This window comes from Portunus trituberculatus, chromosome 25, assembly GCF_017591435.1.
Source record: "Portunus trituberculatus isolate SZX2019 chromosome 25, ASM1759143v1, whole genome shotgun sequence".
Classification (NCBI taxonomy): Eukaryota; Metazoa; Arthropoda; class Malacostraca; order Decapoda; family Portunidae; genus Portunus; species Portunus trituberculatus.
Window position 1 is genome coordinate 15,083,939 of NC_059279.1, and position 26,130 is coordinate 15,110,068.

At 41.6% G+C, this 26,130-nt stretch overlaps 3 protein-coding genes and 1 non-coding gene across 4 annotated transcripts; 1 reads left to right on the forward strand and 3 right to left on the reverse strand.

Moving 5' to 3' along the window:
• Nucleotides 1-2,226: 2,226 nt before the first annotated feature.
• On the reverse strand, nucleotides 2,227-7,622 carry LOC123508671 (glutamate receptor-like). Its single transcript, XM_045262518.1, has 7 exons — nucleotides 7,579-7,622; nucleotides 5,965-6,055; nucleotides 4,185-4,343; nucleotides 3,987-4,092; nucleotides 3,607-3,821; nucleotides 2,903-3,054; nucleotides 2,227-2,236 (listed from the first exon to the last, which is right to left on the reverse strand). Exons 1-7 carry the CDS (start codon nucleotides 7,620-7,622, stop codon nucleotides 2,227-2,229), a joined length of 777 nt encoding a protein of 258 aa, XP_045118453.1.
• Trnad-guc lies at nucleotides 5,072-5,143 on the forward strand. The gene has a single exon. It is a non-coding gene; the product is annotated as a tRNA-Asp (tRNA).
• A 1,737-nt stretch (nucleotides 7,623-9,359) lies between the features above and the next one.
• LOC123508831 (glutamate receptor ionotropic, delta-1-like) lies at nucleotides 9,360-18,604 on the reverse strand. The gene is made up of 9 exons (XM_045262757.1): nucleotides 18,493-18,604; nucleotides 18,243-18,333; nucleotides 17,981-18,139; nucleotides 17,756-17,903; nucleotides 16,966-17,183; nucleotides 16,414-16,565; nucleotides 15,938-16,048; nucleotides 11,043-11,203; nucleotides 9,360-9,776 (listed from the first exon to the last, which is right to left on the reverse strand). The coding sequence occupies exons 1-9, from the start codon at nucleotides 18,567-18,569 to the stop codon at nucleotides 9,718-9,720; spliced, it is 1,176 nt and encodes a 391-aa protein (XP_045118692.1). The 5' UTR covers nucleotides 18,570-18,604; the 3' UTR covers nucleotides 9,360-9,717.
• A 1,948-nt stretch (nucleotides 18,605-20,552) lies between these two features.
• Nucleotides 20,553-26,130, reverse strand: LOC123508672 (glutamate receptor 4-like). The gene is made up of 10 exons (XM_045262519.1): nucleotides 26,092-26,130; nucleotides 25,225-25,328; nucleotides 24,696-24,786; nucleotides 24,234-24,392; nucleotides 23,973-24,120; nucleotides 23,038-23,255; nucleotides 22,229-22,380; nucleotides 21,900-22,010; nucleotides 21,487-21,647; nucleotides 20,553-20,749 (listed from the first exon to the last, which is right to left on the reverse strand). The coding sequence occupies exons 1-10, from the start codon at nucleotides 26,128-26,130 to the stop codon at nucleotides 20,664-20,666; spliced, it is 1,269 nt and encodes a 422-aa protein (XP_045118454.1). The 3' UTR covers nucleotides 20,553-20,663.

Genomic DNA, 26,130 nt, shown 5'->3' on the forward strand with positions numbered 1-26,130 from the left:
ATGAATGTTATGTTCTTTTGCCCAACTCACAGGGAACATGACAGAACACATACACAATGGAACACAAGGAAGGAACGAATGCTGTCTCTCTTGTTCTCCTCCCAGCTCATAGAGAACATAATAGAACACAGGAAGAATTAATGTTGTTTTTTTTGCCAAACTCACACAGAGAGAACACAGATGAAGGACGAACACTCTGTCAGTCTCTTGTGTCCTTTGTTTATAGGGAACACTAGAGAACACAGATGAAGAACAAAATCTGCTCTTTGTCACTCCGTCTCATTTTTTCTCACTATCAACTCCGTGTAAAATGAGCGTCTCTCTCTCTCTCTCTCTCTCTCTCTCTCTCTCTCTCTCTCTCTCTCTCTCTCTCTCTCTCTCTCTCTCTCTCTCTCTCTCTCTCTCTCTCTCTCTCTCTCTCTCTCTCTCTCTCTCTCTCTCTCTCTTGAGCAGAATATTAACTTAAATCACAAAATCAATAACAAATCACTTATTTTTTTATTTACTTTCTTCATCAACTAAGAAAAGTAAAGAAAACTTCTTTTCTACTGAAATAATCATGTTAAGGAAATTACTTAAGAGAACCATTCACTTAAGAAAAAAATACAGTAAAAGAGATAAGATAAAAATGACCAACATCTGTATTATTACGGAGGCTAAGAATAATACCAAGACTAATTAAGTAATTCAGAGAAAACGAAACGAACGACGATCACGAGAGCTTCCACGATAACAGTGTGTATGATAAGATTTAATTCCAGATTCCTTGATAGCGCTCTGAGTTTCCAAGATAACAATGTCATCCCAGTTTCCTCGAAAGCGATGCGAGTTTCCAAAATGTCATTCCACGATAAAGAAGCCATTCAAGTTTCCACGATAATAATGCGATTTTCCACGATCAAGATGCAATTCCAGTTTCCAGGGTAACGATGCGGGTTTCCACGATGTCGATGCGGTTCCAGTTCTCACGATGCGATTTCACGACACAATATTGAAGTCCACTTGCCTAGACAGGTACTGGGACGAACCCTTTCACCCCGTAAGGATCCACCTCAGACCCTTGGGAGCGAGCAAGGTGACGCTGTCATCTTCCTGCGCCGCAGTTGAAGTTCACTTGCGTACACCGGTAGTGAGATTAACCCTTTCACCCTGTCAGGATCACCCTTAGGTGCGAGGAGAATGGCGCTGCCACCTAAACTGCGACGTAAATGAAGTTCATTTGCCTACACAGGTACTGAGACAAACCCTTTCACCCCGTAAGGGTTCACCCCAGACCCTTGAGTGCGAGGATAGTGACGCTGCCACCTTTACTGCGCCTCATACGGGTAGCCATGAGCAATGACCTGCCACACACCACTCCCCAAACACGGTCAGCGAGTCCTTTTCACCCCGTAAAGAACCACTGTTATTGTCAGTGCCTGGTGCATGGCGCACAGCGTGCCCTCGTTCATGACGAGTTGTTCAGCACGGTGTCAGTATAAACAGAGGTCCCATACACACCACTCACCACCAGACTCTATGCAAGGAGCCCTTATCATCCCTTCTTCTGTCACATAAGGAGTTATCAAGATAGGTAAAGTATTTTCAAACATGTATCTACGACAAAAATCGCTATAATAGTAGAGTTAGGTTATAACTATGCATTGTGTTTTTATATACCATCTAGCTCTATTCTTGGGACAAAAATTACTTCTTCCTCAATTGATAACTCTAAGTTAGTAAGGTATTTTCTTTCCTTCTAGGTTAGTAAGTAGACTACAAGTCACCATGAACATATGAAGCCCCGTAATTGAGTTTATTTTCATAATTTAGAAATCAAAGTCTGATAATGAGATTGATTGTATGTTACCAACCATAGACGTCTTCAGCGTCATAGAGACCTAATGATGTTAGCTCATTGGACAGTGGCCATCCTGACAGCGCAAAACCCCAGGGGATTCATAAGAAGATTTCCAGGGGTACTTAGATGGCTGATCTAATAAAATTCTTTGCAGTACCATTGCATATTGAATTCCATGTTCCATGTGATAATACTGGGGGTTCGGGTAGATGGTCTTATAACTCAGGGGGTTCTTAACAATAAAAATCCCTGACTAAGAGCTTAAGCCTCGTCAATACTGAAACATATTTTTATCTTGAGATTTGTGCACCAATTGACTATTTTTGTTGACGTTAGGAAGGGTCTGTCTAGATTAACGGCCACAGTCTTCGTTGTTTTGATCCCCCTTATAAGTTTCTGAAGGTATATGAAATCACCAGATACTAATCAGAGTGAATATGGAAACTCGTCATGGTAGTGAAGGGGTTAAAGAAAGAGGTATCAGAAAAGTTACCGCATGACTGCTCTTCGAGAACTGTTAAAATCAGCGCATGTTCAGTTATTCACCTCGGCCCTCCCGTATACTTATTGGCGCATTCATAGGAAATGGAGTGAGTATCATAACAAAGCCGTCACAGAATCCCAAGATATAATATGAACCTTTTAACATTTAATTATTTTATCAATGGACAATGCCAAGGTGCTTTGATATTACTGAAAATTTGTAATTGGGACCGAAAATGCATTGCCAAAAACCTAGGATGAGTGAATGAAATTTCTATAATAGTAGATAGGATGAGTAAGAAAAAGTAATAAAGCGTAAATATGGATGCAATGCTAAAATACGCTTAGAATATATAATAAATAAAGACAAATACACGAATATAGAGGTAAACAAATTCGTTCATAAGACAGGTGCATGAAAGTTCAGAAACAAAAATTCAACACTAACACATGTAATAGATGCGTGAATGACACTCAGAAAGGCGAAAATAACAATGAAGAATGAAGACAAAAAAACTGTAAATATTTCAATCATTGTTCAGTTCTTCCGTTGTTGCAAGGTGTGTGAGAGATGCGCACCTGAAGTCCCAAGCCATCATGGTCATGGTGGAGGTCTTGTCGCATGCCGTGGCGAATTCCCCAGCCAGGATCTCGCGGCGCGCAGACCAGCAGCTCGGGATGAAACCTGAATATTCGGTGCCCATTTTCTGCATCGCTTTATCTTTGGATTTCTAAGGGCGCCGTAATGAGAGGGAGTGGTGAGATGCAAAGTTAGACTAATAGGATACAGGGGATATGGTTTTTTCCTTACAAAAGGAGATATGCTTTAGAATTTACATTGCTAAGAAATGGGTAGCTTAGGAGGGATCTTTTAAGTTGCATGAAGAATATAATAAAAGTGACGTGAACAAATGTTTTAAGGTTATAATAAGAAAAGGAAAAGAAATAATGGATTCAAACTTTAAAAGAAAATTAGATATGGGAAGATATAAGAAGTAATTAGCTCCCAAATAGAATGGTAGATCAGTAATCATGTTAGTTCTGAATGATTCACCAGCTTTAAAAGATTTGACGCATTTATGACTGAGAATGATAGGTGAAGATAGGTAAGTATGTTTAGTACAGGGACTGCCACGCGTAAATGTAGAAGTTTCTTTTAGATTCTTTTTTTTCTAACTTTAATGTTCTTAGGTGTGAAAAAAAAAACATATGAATAAAAGGAAATCGATCTACTTTCTCCCATAAGAAAGTTAATTTATATGCTTCAGGAACAACACACTCACCAGCAAAAAATTTTCCAACCCTCCGTGTTCCAATTTCCAGGGCAAGCGATTCTGTTTGGTGAGATCTGTTATGGAGTCAATTGGCACCGCGATTTTTGGGAGCGTGAGCATGGCGGTGACGTTTCCCCGGTAGACAGACGCGATCACCAAGGAGGAGAGGACCCACACTGTCACCATCAGCCGGCCACTGGCGTTTTCAGGCAGCCACGACGTTGCTGAAAGACCAGAGTATTAGCAGGTGACACGGGACACAAGCCTTCCTTCTTTGTTTAGTTTTGAAACGTTAACGCCACATCATTGAGTTTATAAGGAATGTGTCAATGAATAGTTGTCTCTTACGTTCCTGGAAAAGTCCCTGAACGCTCCACATGGCAGCCCACGACACACGAGACGGTCCCCATTCCCCGGCAGCCTCTCAGTGAGCCACATCATGGCCATCATCACCACACCCACCACCGCCATGCACACTGCCACCAACAGCCAAACCTGGGCACGTGACACATATATTATGCTTACACTACATAAACACGTCACGTCACTTCAATAAATCAAACCCAGTAATGCTCCTCTAAGAGTACCTGGGGGTGAAACGTCTTGATAATTCCAGAGGGGTCACTGGAAGCAATGGGGCGTTGCGACACGATGTAGTAGGAGTCATAGTAAAAGGAGGCGGTGAAATCTGCCACTTTCTCCCTCGAGTCGCTGAGGAAGAATGGACCCAAGGCGAAGTCTACCTCCTGGAAGCCAGTGGGTTTTCATGATTACGTCAGTAATGATGATCGTATTTATGGTAACGATAATGATGATGATGATGATGATAATGATAATAATGATAATAATAATAATAATAATAATAATGATAATGATAATAATAATAATAATAATGATAATAATAATGATGATGATGATGATGATGATGATAATAATAATAATAATAATAATAATAATAAATAATAATAATGATGATGATGATGATGATGATGATGATGATGATGATAATAGTAATAATAATAATATTACTATTATTATTATTATTATTATTATTATTATTATTATTATTATTATTATTATTATTATTATTATTATTATTATTATTATTATTATTATTATTATTATTATCATCATCATTGTTATTATTTATTATAATAATAATAATTGTTTTTATTATTAATTATAATAATAATAATTATAACAATGATAATAATAATAATAATAATAATAATAATAATAATAATAATAATAAAATAATAACAATAATAATGACAATGATTAAGCTAATAACACACTTACAATCGATGATAATGATATATATAGTTTTACAATTGTTATCACTACTACTACTACTACTACTACTACTACTACTACTACTACTACTACTACTACTACTACTACTACTGCTGCTGCTGCTGCTGCTGCTGCTGCTGCTGCTGCTGCTTCTGTCACTATGGTGTTACTACTTCGTACATCCTCGGTAGTATAGTGGTTAGTATCCCCGCCTGTCACGCGGGAGACCGGGGTTCGATTCCCCGCCGGGGAGGATTTTGTTATGATTTATGTTTTAAGTAATACGCTACTGCTACTACTACTACCACCACCACCACCACCATCATCATTACTATCGTATAGTAGTATAAACAGATGAGCCGATTCATTTAAACTTTTATTTATTTTTTTTTACGATATCTTGAAGATTGCGTGGGGAGTGTCGTAATACTCGTGATAAGTGATAAGGCAGCGCGGTGAGCGGTAGTGGGGAACAGTAGCGAGACCACGGACTGTGGGCCTTAATCATGGTGGTGAGGGGAGTGAGGAGAGTCGTGGCAGGTGGCAGTACTAGCAGTATCCATTGACTAGAAGATATTAATTAAACAAATGTATGAATAAGTAGATAAATAAGTGAATAAGTGTAGATCCTCTTAATTGCTGTTCTCAAAAAATAAAGGAAAGAAAAAAAGTTAGCTAAGATATTCTGAAATATGATGGAGGTGAGAGATGGAACTGAAGAAAATGAAAAAATGAAAGAAAAGAGACTTAACTAACCAAGACGTGTTTCCCTATTCATTCTGCGTATTATTTGCTATTTTTTTACAGCTTTAGAAACTCATGTGGGGATTAAGATAGTGAAAACTGTGGCCATTAAACTTTTGACTTCCATAGACCATTCCTAATATAAATAAAGTGATCTAATCGTAAACAAAACTCAAAGTAAAAATGTGTCCCACTACTGAAGGGTGTTAAATTAAAAGTAAAAGGAAATGACAAGAATGCTAAGGAACTCATATTGTCCAGACGGAAAAGGACGACTGTGTGGTGGTTGTGATGGATGGATGGTGGTGGTGTTGGTGGCCCATGGCTTACCTCCCTGAGCAGCATCCCCACCATGCCGTTGTAAGTGCCGTTGGGTAGCATGATGCCCCACATTCGATCAGAGGGACGCAGGATCTCGTAACTGAGGCCAAGGAAGATTCAAATTTACTCAAGTTAGTGATGTCAGATTGTATATAATGTTCATGATAAAAAACAGATAAAAAGATATCTGGCAATCCTTTTCTCCTTTGTCTTAATGTAAAGCTGTTCATGAATCCATCTATTTGTCTATATTATATTATAAAAACGATACTTGCTTCGTGGCATTACAAGCTAGGGAATCAGTACAGCTCAGGCGAGAAATTATATCGCGGATTTAGATAGAACTGTTAAGATAGACAGTGTGTTGAATGTAAGGAGAGATAAAGAGAAGAATATTTAGTGTGGAAGATATTGAAATCTGTGACAATATCTCTTATTGTATCTACACGATATCTTCGAAAATTAAAGTTATAGAAACATGATATCAGACTTAAGGAAATTTACTAACTGATGTTCTGGTTAGTTAAGAAATATACTAACTTTCTTTTATAGTAATAAATTTAAATCGATGGTTTTTATACTAGCTAAAAATTTTCATGGGTAATTATGTAAGAACTGAGTAGATAAACCTCATTATTAAAAGATACTAAGTCTTTTTATGGAAGATTTAATTGTTGCAAGATTTTTTCATCTGAATTTTTGTGCTGAAATGAAATCGTATATTAAAGGTTCAGAGCAAATGGAAACGATTAGATTTATCACTGGGTCCTTATGAAATGCCCTTAAGTTTTTAGTGCTTCATTTAACTTTCCTTCTGCCTTAAAACAAACACACACACACACACACACACACACACACACACACACACACACACACACACACACACACACACACACACACACACACACACACTACCTATTACTGACATCTTATTTGTAATATCAGCCTTTCACAATGAAGATTTCATAAACGTATAAATATTTCGTTGTCTGCGGAATCTTTTCACATAAAGTCATGATAAAAAAAAAGGTAGAATGAAGTGATCTTGAGCTTCCATGCCATAATGATCATCTGTTTTGCCTGACCTGCCTTTAAGAAGCGCTCATCACACCCATCCCGTCGACCAACCCCGCCAATATAATAAACCTAGAATAAACATAACACATATCGACCCCCCTTCCCCCCAAAAAAAAACCCCTCTCGTATATCAGTATTTCGGTGACTTATTTTTTCATATAGGTGTTCCAGTATTGACACCAGGAAAATTAATACAAATATATCCCTCTCTTCCTGCCATTGTACAGTGCTGTCAGACTTTTCCTTCAAAAATATATCCGAGGTTCTGATCTATCTCCAGTTTAAATAAAAGCAACAGAGACGAGAATAACGCAGCGTCTAAAGAAGAGAGTGGTTTTAATTGCATTGTGTAGTCTTCATTGGGTGACAGGGAAAGCAATCCAGTGTCTAGAAAAAAGTGTGACGTATCTATTTACATTTTTCACTTCTGAATAGAGCATATGATGAACAAATACGAAATAAAACACCACCGCGTCCAAGAAAAAGTGCGTTGATTTCATGTCTTTTGTGTGATATAATACTGTAAAGGAGACCAATGTAGAGTACCTCACTTCCAGAACGCGACAAAACTCATCCAGGAAGTATTTCATGGGTCCTGCCACGTCCAGTGTGCCGTTTTGGTGGAGAAGCGTGGTGTAGGGCACCCACTGAGAGAGAGAGAGAGAGAGAGAGAGAGAGAGAGAGAGGAGAGAAATGATATATATGAAAACCTTTCCAACTTATCATAATCACATACTGACTCGTATTTCCACCAGTCTAATGTGCGCGTCCCTCCCCACCACCGCCTTACCTCCTCGGCGGCCACTCTGATCACAGGCCTGAGTTGAGTCATGGAGACGTGAGTTGCTTCTGCCGCCACCTGCGCCGCCTATCGCCTCAGACCGAATGGCGGCACGACGAGCGTCCCTAAGTGATCCTCTGCTGGTGAGTGTTCAGTGTCCGTCCCGCTGAATAATGAATGGCGGTGTAAATTAGAGGTTATTTATTTACCTTTGCCTCTGGGCTGTGGGGTTTGTGGGGTGTGTTCCCTGATTGTTTCACAATACATACAAGAACAGCCTTTTTATTGCTTCCCTTTACTCCGCAGTGTGTGGCTGCGGTGCTTGCTGGTCGTTAGGCTGGTGTGACCTTTGTGTGGCTTTGGAGGTGTGAACTTTTAATTAAGGAGTTTGTTGATGATTATGGCAATTTTAGTTAAAAATTAATTTAAAGTTCGTTGGTTTTAGTTCCGGTATCCACCACATTTGATGCTCTTCAGAACGTCAGCCAGGCGAACCCAACTCCCCATTGTGGCGCCCCAACCACGGCAGTAACCTCCCAATAAACAGTTTAAAATCACGTGCTCGGGCGAGACTCAATCTGCCTACCTTAGCAACGCCAGGCTAGCGCGTTACCACTGTACTAACCAGTCTTTGATTTGTAAGATTAAACTCTGTCAGGACTTCAGATTCTTAGGCAACATGAGTATCAAATTTCTATTTTTTCTATTTTATCCTTCCTTTTGTCAGGCTTTATTTTGAAAATTTCTCGAACTGGTGTTTTTATACGCACACACACACACACACACACACACACACACACACACACACACACACACACACACACACACACACACACACACACACACACACACACACACACACACACACACACACACACACACACACACACACACACGTGTATATGGAATTCTCCTTGGAGAATGACCCTCTTATAGAAAGGGGAAAATGAAAAAAAGAATAGACTGAATTCTGCCATTAAGGAAACATCTCTCTGTGCTAAGTGTCACATAAGTAAAACAATAATTTACAGAATTGTTCAGAGTATTTTCAAGTCCAAGCTTCCAAATTTATTTTAGAATTCTAGAACATATTATTGATACCGACTTTAATGTTACTTGTGTTACGACTGACTGAGAAAAAAATAATGATCAAGAGATAACAAAGCCTTTGAATTACACTTGGCTATGTAAAGTATATAAAGTTTGTGTTAGACAGAGTATGAAATGTTCCCTTTATGTTCTAATCACGATCAGGACGGGCGATGCCACGTTAATTTCTTTCATGAATGTAGAGAAGGCTTCCATATGCACACATGAATTTATGATGTGTTGAATTCTTGGACAAAAAATAGATTATTGTATGTTCGTTATTCTCATCATCTAACTCTTATTAAGTGTTGGTTTTGATATTAAATTTTTCCTTACTTGTTTCTGGCGATCATCATCACTGTCGTTACTGAAATATCAGCGATCATGCATCACAAAGCTAAGGTAGATAAAGATTAAGAGGTTTTAAAATAAGATATTGTATGCATTTATGTTTTATTTGTATTCTTAAGGTAATACATCAACAGAAAAATAATATGGTTTATCAAAATTTGAAAGAAAAGTTATACATTAATCTTCAGTTACATAACATAGATTCTGAATGTTACATTTTTACTTAATAAAGATATTAGAATATATACCACATTTCTACTTAAAATTTCGATTTTCAATTCCATGGTATCTTGATAGTATAAAACTATTGTGTCTATCTTTGCTGAGTATGATTAAGAAAGAAATTAAAATGAAGAATTGTACTTGAAAAATTGTGGTAAATTTATATTGATACAAATAAATGTTAATTTGAGCAGCGTTGTTTGTCGGTGATCAGCGATGGTAAGAATCAAGAGGCCACTTCGTCAGGAGCGGCCTGTCACCAGCAGTTCGCCCAGAAAGACGAGTGAGGCGAAGCTCAGACCTGGAGGTCATGCGAAAAAAAATCTGATTTCGGTGGCTATGTGGGACTACATTACATTTCCTGTTTGGATCAGATAAACAATGATCCTTTGTTTGCTGGTGGTTTTATAATAACCTCGAAATATGCCATGGATTTACTATCTAAGATAACTGAATTTGCTTCACATATTTTCTTAACTGGTTCTCATTGATGAATTCAGCTATTCCGATTGTTATCATAAGTGGACATTGACCCCTTCGGTACTAAGACGCGTTTCTTCCATGAGTTTTGAGTGATTAGACGATTTTATTTGCATTAGGAAGGGTTTATGGAGGTCAGAAGATTAATGGCCACAGCCTTCACTATTTTAATCCCCTCATATGTTTCTGAAGCTGTATAGAATCACCAAACAGTAAGCAGAATGAATAGGAAAACGCTTCATGGTACTCAAGGGGTTATGGACAATGTGGTGGCAGTGCGCTAGACTCATAACTAGCTGGTCGCAAGTTGTAATCTCCAGCTGGGTGGTCTCCTTTCTCAGTGCACCCCATGTTTGGAAAATAAACCGAAAAGCTGTTAACTTATAAGCTGGCAAACCAACAGAGACGCTCTAAGTCAGTCTATCTTTTTCCTTAGTGTAATTCAGAAATATAAGCCAGACGGAAAAAAACGTTATTCTTCCACACTGTGCTCGCTAACATACATTGCCTCTCCTCCATTCACTTTTCACTCATCTCACTTTCTCTCGCTTGTTATCCACCTGCAGTCCATAGCTCCCTCATCTCAGTCACTTTCTCTCACCCCTGTTCTGTCCAGCTCTCTAATGCAAGAGTTAACCAATACTCTCAATTATTCATACCTTTTTCTGGTAAACTCTGGAATTCCGGCCTGCTTTTGTATTTCCAACTTTCTATGACTCGATTTCATTTAAGACAGAGGTTTCAAGATATTAATACATTTTTTGGGGGGCTAACTCTTTCAGATCTGTAAATAGACTGGCAACTAAGTGGGTCCTTTTTTAAGTTTTTGTTGCCTTTGGCCAGCTTTCATCTCTTACATAAAATAAACACGTTTTTAACACCTCACCTGTTTACTGTACGTTTACAACCGTGTGCCACTCATAACTGCCTCACCTCCACATACTTCATATCCATCCGCCACACATTCACTGACTCGAGACCACCAAAATTATTCAATATCCATCTGTTTTGCATTCATCTGCCACAATTATGCCCATATTTGGTTAACTATAATTCCATCTCTCATCATCCTCCATCCGCCACTCACCTGCCGCCAGCACCAGCAGCGGGCCGAGCAGAGTCTCCAGGTCGAGGGGCGCAACACCCTCCTGGCGGTCCAGCGTTGGGGATCTGAGGCACTGCGGGGTACTGACGATCTCCTGCCCCAGCCAGTGGTCCACCATCCCCGCCTCCTTCAGGGTCCGGATGCTGCCACAAAAGCACTCTTGGTTACTTTATGTTGTCGCTGAAGTGTTCGTGTTTTATTTTATCGTTTTGTCAAATAGAATAGCTAACACCTGGACATCTAATAAGACCAGCGCTTTTGTTATCATTAAAGGGTAGTAGATGCTTTCTCTGAACAAGATGTTATCATTTGCACTAAAAAAATTGAATTAATCATTCACTATTCTACTTTTAGTTGTGTATCTCAAAATTATGTTTTGTGTTCCGAATTCATCGCTTTATATTCTTTGTTAACAAGCCACAGAAATAGTCCGTGCTGATTTTTTTTTTAGTCTGCTATGTCTTGTTCTACCATCTCATTATTTATGGGAATATATGTCAGCTTCTTACTTTGTTGCTCTAAAAATCTGCTTACTATCTGGCATTTCCTGTTTGTTTTTTTTTTTTCCGAGTAAAAATAGTTAGAAAATACTCGTTCATAATTTGGCTAATCTCCCTAGAACTGACTAACTTTACTTCAGCTGCCTTTAATGGACTTATTTCTTCCCTATTCTTTGTCTTCATACCTGAAAAAAAAAATCCACTGGAATCAGTCTTTTTCTGATTAGCTACCCTCTACTCATAATTGTATATAACTTTCCTCATTAACTTCCTAGGGCCGTACTAACAAAAAATCTTAAATAAGGAAGTTTGTCTTAGACCAGCTTGAGTTGGTTTTGCTTGGGTTTGGTCCCATCGTCTCCTAACTACGTGTATAGCCTATCTGCTATCTTACTTATCCCCTACGCTTCTTTTCCATGACATAAAAGGTACTATCTGAATGCCTATACATGACTATCACCAAGCACAATCACACTACGTGGATGAGGTAGTAGACACCTACCTAAACGATAATCTACTCCCAGCGAGATCTAATAACTAGTTCAGGAGGTTCTGTGAACTTTCCATTAAAGCTAGTTGTGATCTCGCTGAACGTTTTCCTTCGTGTCTCACAACTCAAGGGGGCAGTCACAGCCTGCCCTCTAAAGACAGCTCTCCTTCTTCACACAAAACCACATCCATTCACCCCACACACACACACACACACACACACACACACACACACACACACACACACACACACACACACACACACACACACACACACTGCGTAATGCAGTAGTTAGCACGCTCGACTCACAATCGAGAGGCCCGATTTCGAGTCCCGGTAAGCGGCGAGGCAAATGGGCAAGCCTCTTAATGTGTGGCCCCTGTTCACCTAGCAGTAAATAGATACGGGATGTAACTCAAGAGGTTGTGGCCTCGCTTTCCCGGTGTGTGTTGTGTGTTGATGTGGTCTCAGTCCTACCCGAAGATCGGTCTATGAGCTCTGAGTTCGCTCCGTAATGGGGAAGACTGGCTGGGTGACCAGCAAACGACCGAGGTGAATTACACACTCTACTAATCCTCATCTTCTTTTTCTCACCGAAACACAGCTGTCTAAGACAACGGACAGTAGTCCCTGCTCTGTTCCCTCCTACATTCTCTATCTTCATTTTCGCTATAAAGCTGGATGTTGCGTCTATGTGCACAACGACTTAACTTGTTCTCGTGGCCAGGCTCTCGAATCTTCCGAGTTTTCCACCAACTGGCTTCGACTCAATAGTCACTCTCTAAATTTATTTGTGTTGTGTATCTCTCCCCTAACTCCTCTGGCTATAGTAAATTCTTTGACTATCTAACTTCCAAAGTGGAGCACATTCTGTCCCTCTACCCTTTCGCGGAGATCTCCATTCTTGGAGATTTCAATGTTCACCACCAGCTTTGGCTTTCCTCTCCCTTCACTGACCATCCTGGTGAACTAGCCTTCAACTTTGCTATCCTCCATGACCTAGAGCAACTGGTGCAACACCCTACTTGTATTCCTGACCGTCTTGGAGACACGCCCAACATTCTTGATCTCTTCCTCACCTCTAATCCTTCTGCTTATGCTGTCACCCTTTCATCTCCGTTGGGCTCCTCCGATCACAATCTCATTTCTGTATCTTGTCCTATTTCTCCAATCCTCCTCAGGATCCCCAAAGCGAAGGTGCCTCTGGCGTTTTGCCTCTGCCAGTTGGGGGACCTGAGGAGGTATTATGCTGATTTTCCTGGAATGATTACTGCTTCCGTGTCAGAGACCCATCTCTTTGTGCTGAACGCATAACAGAGGTGATAGTGTCTGGCATGGAGGCGTACATTCCTCATTCTTTTCTCAACCTAAACCTTCTAAACCTTGGTTTAACTCAGCCTGTTCTCGTGCTATACATGATAGAGGTTGCCCACAAAAGGTACTTGAGCCTTCCATCTCCTGAATCTCATGCACTTTATATCTCTGCCCGGAATCATGCCAAGTCTGTTCTTCAACTTGCCAAACACTCTTTCATAAATAGAAATGTCAAAATCTTTCAAACTCAAACTCTCCTCGTGACTTCTGGCATCTAGCCAAAAACATCTCAAATAACTTCACTTCTTCATCTTTCCTCCTTTATTTCATCCTGATGGCACCACTGCCATCTCTTCTGTCTCTAAAGCTGAACTCTTCTCTCAAACCTTTGCTCACAACTCCACCTTGGATGATTCTGGGCTTGTCCTCCTCTCCTCCTCCCTCTGACTATTTCATGTCTACAATCAAAATTCTTCGTAATGATGTTTTCCATGCCCTTGCTGGCCTAAACCCTCGGAAGGCTTATGGACCTGATGGGGTCCCTCCTATTGTTCTCAAAACTGTGCTTCCGTGCTTGCACCTTGCCTGGCCAAACTCTTCCAACTTTGTCTATCGACTTCTACCTTTCCTTCTTGCTGGAAGTTTGCCTACATTCAGCCTGTTCCTAAAAAGGGTGACCGTTCTAATCCCTCAAACTACCGTCCTATAGCTTTAATCTCTTGCTTGTCTAAAGTTTTGAATCTATCCTGAATAGGAAGATTCTTAAACATCTGTCACTTCACAATCTTCTATCTGATCGCCAGTATGGCTTCCGTCAAGGTCGCTCTACTGGTGATCTTCTGGCTTTCCTTACTGAGTCTTGGTCATCCTCTTTTAGAGATTTCGGTGAAACTTTTGTTGTCGCGTTAGACATATCAAAAGCTTTTGATAGAGTCTGGCATAAAGCTTTGATTTCCAAACTGCCCTCCTACGGTTTCTATCCTTCTCTCTGCAACTTTATTTGAAGTTTCCTTTCCGATCGCTCTGTTGCAACCATGGTGGATGGCCACTGTTCTTCTCCTAAATCTATTAACAGTGATGTTCCTCAGGGTTCTGTCTTGTCACTCACTCTCTTTCTATTATTCATTAATGACCTTCTTAACCAAACTTCTTGCCCTATTCACTCCTACGCTGATGATACCATCCTACATCTTTCCACGTCTTCTCAGATACGACCAACCCTTCAGGAAGTCAACATATCACGTAGGGGCGCCACAGAACGCCTGATTTCTTATCCTTCTAAGATTTCTGATTGGTGAAGAGAAAACTTGGTAGTTTTCAATGCCTCTAAAACTCAATTCCTCCATTTATCAAGTCAACACAACCTTCCAGACAATTATCCCCTCTTCTTCAATGATACTCAACTGTCTCCCTCTTCCTTACTGAATATCCTCTGTCTATCCTTTACTCACAATCAACTGGAAACTTCACATCTCATCTCTTGTTTAAACACCTTCTGTGAAGTTAGGCGTTCTGCGGCGTCCGCCAGTTTTTCTCGCCCTTCCAACTGCTAACTCTGTACAAGGGCTTTATTCGTATTGCACTTAGTACTTTTCACATGTTTGGGGGATCCACTCATACTCGTACAGCTTTATTAGATAGGGTGGAATCAAAAGATTTTCGTCTCACCAACTCCCCTCCTCTGACTTACTGTCTTCAGCCTCTTTTTCACCGCTGAAATGTTGCATCTCTTTCTATCTTTTATCACTATTTTCATGTTAACTGCTCTACTGATCTTGCTAACTGCATGCCTCCCCTCTTCCTGCGGCCTGGCTGGAGAAGGCTTTTTTCTTCCTCTCATCCCTATTTTGTCCAACCCTCTAATACGAGAGGCAACCAGTGTTCTCAATCATTCATACCTTTCACTAGTAAACTCTGGAACTTCCTGCCTGCTTCTGTATTTCCATCCTCCTACGAATTGATTTCTTTTAAAAGGGAGGTTTCAAGACATTTGTCCCTGGCTTCTGGCTGACTTTCAAATCTTTTAGGGAGTCTGCAGTTCCACTGGGCCTTTATTTTTCTAATATTTTGTTGCCCTTGGCAGCTTTCCCTCTTCCATGAAAAAAAAAAACTTGGGGGCAGGATAACTGCGTCCCCCCTCTCATTCCTCTCCTTGGCTCCCCTCGCCTCTTCTACTACCTTTAATGTCACTCCCTTCAACACACTAAAGAGATTCCTCTGTTTTACGAGGCGCTCCTCGAGACATGGCATCTTGAGGACCTTCATCCTTTTGGTGTCTGCACACAACAGTCCATTGCTCCTGTGTCACCTTACTCAGTAAAGTGGCGGCGGAGTACGACCCTCTCGCAACCGCTGAGATCTTCCGGCAGAACTCAGCCCGAAGGTCTGATATTGACCCACGGAACTCAGCTTCCATCTTTGAGACCTTCGCAACGAAGGCCTCGGGAACAGGACCCAACCCGACGACACCGCAGGAAAATTTCTCATGTCTACACCAGCCAGCTATAGCATCAGGTCACTGGCCACTAAACACAGACACGTCCGTTCATTAGGAAGCTCAACCTGAAACTTACATGACGTTTGCCTGTGCGAGGAATGAGGAGTTTCTCTTGAAGGCGACAGCCATCCAGGCGCTGGAGTAAACTTTTTCCTTTGCGATGTAAAGGTGGCACTCCCCGGAGGTGCTGCAAGGCAATGGCACGACATTAGCAACCTGTCCCTCGCAGATTTACTGCACGACTCTCTACTTACTTTTACTGATATTTTGCTAACTAATATTGGTAAATCCCGTGACTATTTGTGTTTCTGTTTTCTCCCTTTTTGCGATTTATAGGTTTCAGGAAATCAAGATGCTTTCGAAATTGAATTGTTCAATCCATTTGAGATTATCAGGTATCTATCTGTTATCTTACCCTTTTTTTCTTTTTGGAATACAGCAACATTAACAACATTTTTTTCTATATTTTTCCATCGTTTGTGTCTTTCTACATCCAACACGAGATGATGATAATGAAATCAGTGGGAAATGGACCAGGGAAGAGAGACTCACCTGAAGTCCCACGCCATCGCTTTCTTCATGGTGGTCTCGTCACAGATCGCCACGAACTCTCCGTCAACGATGGACTGACGTGCCGACCAACAGTCCGGGAAGGTGCCAGACGCCCCCGTCACCACTCGTTGCCGCACTGGCTCGCCGGACTCCTGCAGGGCATGGGACTTGTGTTCAGCGAATTATAGTAAGAGAGATTACCTAAAGCATCATGAGTATGATGTGCTCGTGAAATTGCACACAAGATGTTATTTTCTGAAATGATCTGCTTCAAAGTTCATGTATTTTCTGCGATGACTGATGCAAACAGTCCAGGCTGAGCACGGACACACTGACACATTGAGAACTAGCCACCTTCAATTAACTTAGCTTTCCCCGTTTATTTGTTTATCTATTTGCATTATTTGTTTGGTTATTTAGGTATTGTTGTGGTTACTTCTGGTCCTAAATGATGCATGAACAACGAACAAAACACTACTTTGGTGTTAATGACGGAGCCGAGTCACAAAGTTGCTCTCTATTATCTCCGCCATCCCTCATCAGGAACACTACCATCAAGAACCGAGGCGTCATGGAGCCCGCCTCCAGCCTCCAGGGCAGGTCGTCCTGCGCCACCAGGTCTGCCAGGGAGTCGATGGAGATGGTGACCCGCGGCACTGTGAGCATGGCGGTGAGGATGCCGCCGTAAGAAGACATGAACACCATGGACGCCAGTAGCCAGGTGGTAACCAGCACGCGGCCTGCGTTATCTTCTGGTAGCCATTCGGAGCCTGTAGATTAGTGTAGAAGGAGGATGAGAATGACAACGTCATCTCTATATGAATATCATCACAGCATTGACATACAATGAAACATAAGTGAAATATTGACAGAAGACGATCTTGTGTATTTAAAAGATAACATAAAGTGTCTCTTTCCTTCCTAACGTGAAAGCCTCTAGTACTGTTTCATTAAATGCAAAACTAAGTAGACTTTTTTAAATTTTTATGCTGATCAGTCTTTCATATTCGGATAGGGAAAGTTTTTCAATTTCTAACGTAGGGTAATGTTTCATGCCCAATTGTTTTGTACATAAGTAAGACGCCGAATGGAGCGCTCAGTTTGTCAAAAAGGCCAGGCCTTCGCCACTTTTGTCTTGGTTTTAGTGGCTTTAAATTGCTACAAGATACTTGTCTGTTGCATCTCATATTGTATGCAATTTTATTACATTTCCGAAAGTTTTGACTTACTGTCCAGTCAATACTTTCGCGGTCAGGAAACGTGAGGTATGGAAAAGTCACCTTATCATCTTGCTTGTCTCGAAATTGTTTTTATTATTGCATAATAGTTCATCTTAACTTGCCTTCTTGTGTGAGCGCCTTCACCACCCAAAGCATGGAGTGGGACGTGATGTTTTTGATAGCGCGGCCAAACACGCGACTCTCTGCCCTCACCAGCAGAATGGTGGCGGAGCTGATCGCTGCCACACTCAGTGCCGTCAGAAGCCACACCTGAGAATGTGGTCAGCACCTTAGTATCTTACCTGCAAGATGCGACACCGAAAGAAAATTGAACACCAACGCCTCACCTCTGTCGTGAACGCCTTCAGGAAGCCTCCCATGTCCGTCTCTTGCCGTGGCCTCTGCATGATGATTGCCTGATTCTCGCTGGCCAATGGAATGGCAAAGTCACTCACAGCCTCTCGCTGCGGCGTGATGGTGAATGGGCCCAAGGCGAACTCCACCTCCTAGAGAAACGAGACTGAAGTAAGCAAGAAAACGCCGCCACGTTATGATAAATCATAATAACACTCTGGTCTGTACTGCCACCGGCGCCACAGTGCCACCCACCTCCCGGTACACCATGCCCATCATGCCAGACCAGCTCTTGTCAGGCTGCTCAGCTCCCCACAGTCCGTCAGGAGGCCTCACCAACTCATATCTATGGCACAGACAATTATTCCTGGCATATTAGCATTCTGAGAAAAAAGTTGCAGTGAAGGATAAAGTATTACAAAGGTTATTTTGGCAAATTCTGTTGCAAAATTAAAGTCTGCACTCGTGTTTTCATAATACAATAGTCTACACACAAACATCTTACTTAAACATCATGACTTTTGCAAGAACTTCCATGAGTTTCCCTGTTGGTCCCCCCAGGGTAGTGTTGCCATCTGGCATTGACGTGACCTTCGTCCAGGGCACCCACTGTGGGCGAAGGGGAGGTGTAAAAGCGCCAGTGAAACACATCAGCGCTACAGCCACGTTAACTAGCTGCTCACTGGCATCATTGTGGTGAACATCTCATTCAGTATTGTGTATACTCATAAGTTTGGAACAATAATTTATCTTTTTTAAAAACACCAATAAAATATTTTCTCCATATTTCATAACCTAGTTTTCTTCTCGTCCAATAAAAGGCATGTTAGTTCACCGAAGCTCACAAGACTGACTCACCTGCTCTGCCGCCACCTTGAGACTGATGCCCCGAGCTGTCATGGCGAGAAGCGTTCACGCCTAGACACTTGTTACCCGCGCAACGTCCCTCCTGCTGTCAATGTGCAGAGTGGAGAGACTCAGACAAAAGTTGCGGAGTAAAGAATGTGGGGGTTCACTGAGTGTTCATGCAAAGTGATTCAGGAAAGTCAGCGAATATTTAGGAAAAAAAAAACACAAGACAAGAAAGGCACTAAGTAGATCATGTCTGCTCACTGAATGGCTGGCTGAGAGTGAACTATTTTGTTACACACGGGAGGGAATCGATCTCACCTCGTTCTTTTAGGGGTTCGTGCTGGTAAGAAAGTATGAGCTACATTAATTGAAGAAAAGTTATTGGAAACACGCAGCCAGTCACCAGGCCAGTCATGGATGTTTTACTCCTCCAGTTACTTTTTACAACACAGCCCTACTGTACCGTCCTTCACTCACCTGTACACCTTTACTCCAACTTAGTTCACCTCACCACTGTCCTCTAGGCAATGCCAGTACCAACGCGCAATCTCCCTCCATGCTTAGATATACATGGTAATGGTGGACTGAATGCGTTATTGGTCACTAATATTTGAAGGGGGACGCCAAAAAATACAGTATTGTCGTCACGTTTCAATTCCAGGTGTTGTGTGTTGGTGCGAGGCGTGGACTGTCACTCAGGATGTCGAGGGGCGAGATGGGAAGTGTAGGTGATGCATGAGCTAAGGGTTTTTATTCATCATGTTCATTAATCTGCGTATAAGTCTATTTTTTTTTTCTTATCTGGTTCGAAACAAGTTGACGGCACTCACTGTGGAAGTCTTGACTGTCTAACTAGTTCTAGTGAGCGTGGTGACTTATGGTGATGTCTGCATGGCCTTGTGTTAGGTATTGAGATGTTGTATGAGCTATGAGTTTTTATTCATTTTGTTCAAGTTGCGTACTTTTCTCTTTTTTTTTTCTTTATTCATCCAAGTTCAAAGAAGTTCGCATCACTCACTGTAAAGTTATGACTCGTCTAACTGGTTCTTTTGGTTTAATACTTTGTTTCTTTTTTTTTATCATTTACACTTTTACTTGACCAACAGAGAACTTAAAAACTGAAATAGTAGTTTTAATAATTTCTTTGTCATTATTTATTTATGTGTCGATTATTCCTGTGATCGTTTGGTAATTTACTTATTAATTTCCTCTCATTTCTACAGTGATACTTGAAATACGGTAAATTTACAGTAGATTATTGATTAGAAAATTTTTGACCCTGCATTCAACTATCGTTTGATTGATATTTTAATCTCATAATTCGTCATGAAGTAATTGAGTTATTGATCGTAATACCTGCCAGTGATGATAGAAGTGGCGTAAAATATGGAAGTTAAAAGTTTGCTCCTTATTATCGCTACTGGAACTGGAAGATTAGAAAACCAGAGACCTAACCTTGACCAATATCTTCATTCATGGGAAGAGATCACATCTAAAAGCTTGAATCATTCTCTTAAGGCAAATCACACACAGTAGGTACTTGTTTTGCTGCGGTGGATTGTATTCTTTCCTGTAAATTTAATAGATTCGTGACCAGAACTCGACTGAGTATTCCTGTCGACCCTCACAAACACCCTCAAGAACGATCAATTCATGTAAGTTACAGAGCAAGAAGGAGTCATTGATGGTCTTTGTGATGATGCCTCGGTTTCTTTGTTTATTGACATGATATATTGCCAGCCAGCGCCGATACATTAGAGTGACACGTTGCCCTGTTCGTGGAGTAGTGTTTCCCGTGCGTCGTTCCGGAGGTGGTGGTGTTGGTTATCGTATCACAGATCGCGGAGATGGAGTGTTGATGGTCACGATTATGTTTTCTCCAATGAAGGTCAGAAGAGCCAGTGACCAACCTGAGATAAACAAAACCCGTGATAAGACTTGTGCTCTTCAACGTACATGATATCATGAACAGGTGAACATGTTTATGCTGCCTCCGGGCGATGCTCTTACCCACTGATTGCTTTCAGTTTTACGGTTTTCATTTAGGATGCCAGGCAAATAGTTTGTTTTCCTCTCTAAACGCTCAATTATTTTCAAAGTACCAAATTGTGAAAATATAACATTCAATTTATTAAAAATAAACTGTTTATTTGGCACCTTTCAAAGAGGAAAGAGAAGCAGCTTCATCAATCAACAGCTGACAGTATCGTCCACTAACAGACTTACCATGAGTTAGGAAAACCGAGAATTCACTTCTTAATGAACTTCATGTCTAGAACTTGACAAGGCAAAGAAAGATGTTTCTCTCTCTCTCTCTCTCTCTCTCTCTCTCTCTCTCTCTCTCTCTCTCTCTCTCTCTCTCTCTCTCTCTCTCTCTCTCTCTCTCTCTCTCTCTCTCTCTCTCTCTCTCTCTCTCTCTCTCTCTCTCTCTCTCTCTCTCTCTCTCACACACACACACACACACACACACACACACACACACACACACACACACACACACACACACACACACACTTACTTTTAAAGTAAGATTGGATAAGTGTAGATATGGAGAGCATAAAGCCCAGGCCCTGTAAAACTACAACTAGGTAACACACACACACACACACACACACACACACACACACACACACACACACACACACACCTGCAGCCATGAGCAGCATGGTGCCAAGCATGGAGCTGAGCGGCAGAGGCTGCACGCCCTTGCTTCGGTCACCGGTGGGCGGCTTAAGGCATTGTGTGGTGTTGGAAGTCTCGGAGCTCAGCCAGTAGTTGAGGATCCCCGCCTCGAGAAGCCTGGAGATGCTGCAAGAACAGCGCAACTACGTGAATGTTTTGCTTTTGTAACACCGTGGATTATATTATCTGAGTGGAGAGGCTTTATTTTATCCTGGCATTGTTTTGAATTTGTTATTGGAATCAAACAGCAAATAATATATCAGTGAGTCAAACAGCGTGTCGTCTTTATATGAAATTAGATGTCTTAGTTTCTTTGAAAAATGAGAAAGAGATGGAATGAATGAAGACTATTACACTGTACACGTGGCCTTGGCTCACATTTCATTGGCGCCCTCCAGGAGGAAGGAGTCCACGCGGAAGGCGAGAGACACCATGAGGTTGGAATAAACCTTTTCCTGGGCGATGTACAGGTGACACTCGCCTGAGGTGCTGTGTGTGTGTGTGTGTGTGTGTGTGTGTGTGTGTGTGTGTGTGTGTGTGTGTGTGTGTGTGTGTGTGTGTGTGTGATCGATAAAAATCAAATATAAATCTTTACGTTGTGAAAGGCAAGTGACTAATACCACAATAAAGTCTGCATGAGGGCGATAAGCAACACTTATAGCACGGTAACCTGCCACGAAAAGACAGTAGATAAATGAAGTCGTTACCTGAAGTCCCACGAGATAGTCTTCTTCATCGTCATCATGTCACACACGGCAGCAAACTCCCCCTGGATGAGGCCGTGGCGCGCCGACCAGCAGTCAGGTATGGTGCCGCCCATGCCGTAGTAAGCCTTCTGCCGCACCTCGTCCTTGGATTCCTACCAAGGCGACAAAAAATATAACATTCGGACACATTACTGTTTTAACGTTATGTGGCTCATCAGTTGTGACGCGTGGTGAGACATGACAGAATTGACCTTCAAGATTTAACTAGTCCACTTTGTCCTTTCTTCTCCTTGCCGCCTGTCCACTACACTAACCACATCCAAAAACTCTAAGTCTTCATGCTTGGGTAAGGCTAGATGACAAAGGGAGGAGGGAACGTCGCTGGTATTTTATGACGCCACACATTGGCCACGCATGACTGCTATGAAGGACACGGTGCTATCCTGAATGTATTATCCTGTTCGTGAGTTAACGTCCTGCTGTTTATTTGATGCCTGTAATGATTTCTCATTACTTATACTTTCAATTCAGTTGAGCACTTTGCTAATCAGTAACTCGCTTTGAAAACGTGAAAGTAATGCAAAGAAAGCCATTAGTCAATATTGTAGGAAGAAAGAAGGCACTATGCAGACTTTCAAACAATGATGTGTGTTGGTGTTCTATATATATGATTTCTATTAACCACTGCGAAGCCTCGAAGTCAGACAAGTGCAAACTGTCACGCAAAATTTTGCAGTTGTGGGAGTCATTCCCTTTATAGTAATTGTGATCTGCAAAGCCAGAGGAATTTGTAGATTTTGTTGACAGACCTGCAGTAGCGTCAGCATCGTCGCTCCTGACTCCAGCTTCCAGGGTAGATCATCCTGCGCCACCAGGTCTGCCAGGGAGTCAATGGGGATGGTGACCCGCGGCACGGTGAGCATGGCGGTGAGGATGCCACCGTAAGAAGACATGAAGACCAAGGACGCCAGCAGCCAGGTGGTGACCAGCACGCGGCCTGCATCATGGGGTGGCAGCCACTCGGAGCCTGCAGATGTGGGGCAGGTGTGGAGAGAAGCACGGAAAGAATTTTGGAAGTAAGAAAGAAAAACAGAAAGCTCTTGGTTTTATGGAGAAATGTTGATAATATCGAGACCAGTATGTCTGCCAATGTGTCAGAGGCCTTATCTCATAAGGATTCAAAGATATTTTTTTCTATGCAAGAAGGAACGCTGCCAAGGGAAACAAAATGTTAGAAAAAAATTCCACTGGAACTGCAGGTTCCCTGAAAGGTCAAAAGAGTCATCCAAAAGCTAGGGACAAATGTCTCGACACCTCTCTTAAAAGAAGTTAAGTCGTAGGAAGATGGAAATACAGAAGCTTGCAGGGAGTTCCAGATTTTACTAGTGAAAGGTATGAATGATTGAGAATACTGGTTAACTCTTGTATTAGAGGGTTGGGCAGAATAAGGATGAGAGGAAGAAGAAAGCCTTGTGCAGCGAAGCCGCAGGAGGAGGGGAGGTATGCAGTTAGCAAGATCAGTAGAGCAGTTAGCATGGAAATAGCGATAAAAGATATAAAGAGCTGCGACATTTCGGCGGTGAGAAAGAGGCTGAAGACAGTCAGTCAGAGGGCAGTTGGTGAGACGAAAAGCTTTTGATTCCACCCTATCTAATAAAGCTGTATGAGTGGAAGATGGAATTAACCCAATGGAAATGCACGGAAACGCAGCCGAAAGAGTGGTGACGATTCCTAAGAGACTCACTCTCCTGCGTGAGCGTGGTCAAGATCCAAAGACACGTCTTGGACAAGATGTTCTTAGGCTTTTCAACGAAGACCTTCCCCTCGCCTTCCACCACGCTGACCATGCCGCACGCCATGCCCACCGTGCTGAGCAGCACCAGTAGCCACACCTGTAGGAGGGGAAACAATGCTGTAGGTAGATAAGTAATGCATTTTTTTGGCCAAGTCACTGTGTCAAGATAATTATCATCACTGCCACCACTGTCACTACCACCACCACAACCTTGTAGTCGAAGGGTCTGAGGAAGCCTGCCACGTCATCCTGCAGCGTGGGTCTGGTGGTGATGATGGCCTGGTTATCCGTCAGCACTGCCATCGAGAAGTCAATGTCCTCCTCTCGCTGCGCCGTCACCGCGAAAGGCCCCAGCGCCATCTCCACCTCCTGAAGCGGTCAGCAGGAATGACAAACGGTGAATCTTTAACACTAACAGCACCCGGTATGCATACGTGGATGTCTCGTCTTCACAGAATGAGTTTTGGGATGAAACCACCGCCATTCAACACGAAGCTATCAAAATACACGAGTACTCTAGAAAAAAATGAATGATTAAAAAATATAAGCAATTCTAAAGAGCCTTTGTCTTAGTGCACTTTTTAACTTTGTGTCATCAGGCTCGTGCAGGCTGCGAGGGTTCAGGACGGTTCAGGAGGGTTCAGTTAATCCTACCTACTACTCATGACTCACGTTCCGGTGCACCATTCCCATCATGCCATTCCAGGTGCCATTGGGGAACTTGATGCCCCAGTAGGAATCCGGGGGACGCACCAGCTCGTACCTGAAGGCGAAGGCAAAGGAAGTGTGAGTTTCGCTCGTATTCTCAGTTCAGCGTCTTATCACGACTTTTGACAGGCTCTGATGGAAGTTTTCATGATTTTCGAGAATGTTGTCTTGATTCTGCTGGTACATTAAGGAGTATTCAATATAATTAACTGAAAAAAAATGTTCTTCAAAAGCCAATTAATTATGAATTTTTGCTAGTGCTTTACTTTGATGAGAGAACACAACCTTTTTAAAATCTCTCTCTCTCTCTCTCTCTCTCTCTCTCTCTCTCTCTCTCTCTCTCTCTCTCTCTCTCTCTCTCTCTCTCTCTCTCTCTCTCTCTCTCTCTCTCTCTCTCTCTCTCTCTCTCTCTCTCTCTCTCTCTCTCTCTCTCTCTCTCTCTCTCTCTCTCTCTCTCTCTCTCTCTCTCTCTCTCTCTCTCTCTCTCTCTCACTCGAACTTCAGGTACTGGACGAATATATCAAGAAGGTTTCCTATTGGTCCTCCGGCGGTCAGATTTCCCCAGGGCTGCTTGGTGACGTACGTGTATGGCAGCCACTGGAACAAAGTCTACATTATACACCTCCCCCGACCGTCTTAATGTCTTCAATACTGAGACGCACTTTTTACTTTGAGTTTTGGGTATGATTAGACCATTTTATTTGCATTACGAAGAGTCTATGGAGGTCAAAAGAATAATGGTCAGAGTCTTTACTATTCGAATCCTAACATAAATTTCTGAAGGTGTGTAACATCGCCAAATAGTAACTATAATGAATATGGAAACGCGTCAAGGAAACTCAAGGTATTATAATGACTACTAGTGATAAAAAAAATGGGTTTCTCTGATGTCATTTTCATATACTTTGGTTAAATTTGTTGTATTGGTTTGGTATTGATTTTTTTTTTTTTTTAAGGCAGTGTTGGAGTGTTTTTATTATTTGAGGTTTTTTTTTATTTATTATTTCTGTGTTGCAATGCTAGTGAGGATGATTAATGGTAATAATAATAGTATAATGACAAGAGGAAGAGGAAAAGGAGAAGTACAAGGATAAGAAGAACAAGAGTAAGAAAACAAAGAACACGAAGGGTAAGAAGAATAAAGGGCAAACAATGAGAATAACAAGAAAAAATAGAGAAGAAAAGAGAAAGAAGAAAAAGAAGAAGAAGTAGAAGAAGAAGAAGAAGAAGAAGAAGAAGAAGAAGAAGAAGAAGAAAAAAAAAGAACAGGAAGAAGAGCAAGAAAAGAACAAGAAGAAAAAAGAAAAAGCACAACAAGAACAACAAAAATCTTGAGAATGAAAATAGCAAAAACAATCACTTGTTCAGCAGCAATTTTCACCACAGTCTTGCTGGTCAT

What these genes read in the sequence shown, in the direction of transcription:
- LOC123508671 (XM_045262518.1), bottom strand. Translation starts at nt 7,622, where the DNA reads ATGAAATACTTCCTGGATGAGTTTTGTCGCGTTCTGGAAGTGAG. An exon ending in TGTCGCGTTCTGGAAGTGAG is followed by an intron (nt 6,056 to 7,578) that starts GTACTCTACATT and finishes CCTTGGCCTCAG; the next exon opens with TTACGAGATCCTGCGTCCCT. An exon ending in TCAAGACGTTTCACCCCCAG is followed by an intron (nt 4,093 to 4,184) that starts GTACTCTTAGAG and finishes TCACGTGCCCAG; the next exon opens with GTTTGGCTGTTGGTGGCAGT.
- LOC123508831 (XM_045262757.1), bottom strand. Translation starts at nt 18,569, where the DNA reads ATGCCAGATGGCAACACTACCCTGGGGGGACCAACAGGGAAACTCATG. An exon ending in TGGGCATGGTGTACCGGGAG is followed by an intron (nt 18,140 to 18,242) that starts GTGGGTGGCACT and finishes TCGTTTCTCTAG; the next exon opens with GAGGTGGAGTTCGCCTTGGG. An exon ending in GCGATGGCGTGGGACTTCAG is followed by an intron (nt 16,049 to 16,413) that starts GTGAGTCTCTCT and finishes ATTGCCTTGCAG; the next exon opens with CACCTCCGGGGAGTGCCACC.
- LOC123508672 (XM_045262519.1), bottom strand. Translation starts at nt 26,130, where the DNA reads ATGACCAGCAAGACTGTGGTGAAAATTGCTGCTGAACAA. An exon ending in TGAAAATTGCTGCTGAACAA is followed by an intron (nt 25,329 to 26,091) that starts GTGATTGTTTTT and finishes ACTTTGTTCCAG; the next exon opens with TGGCTGCCATACACGTACGT. An exon ending in ACTATCTCGTGGGACTTCAG is followed by an intron (nt 22,011 to 22,228) that starts GTAACGACTTCA and finishes ACACACACACAG; the next exon opens with CACCTCAGGCGAGTGTCACC.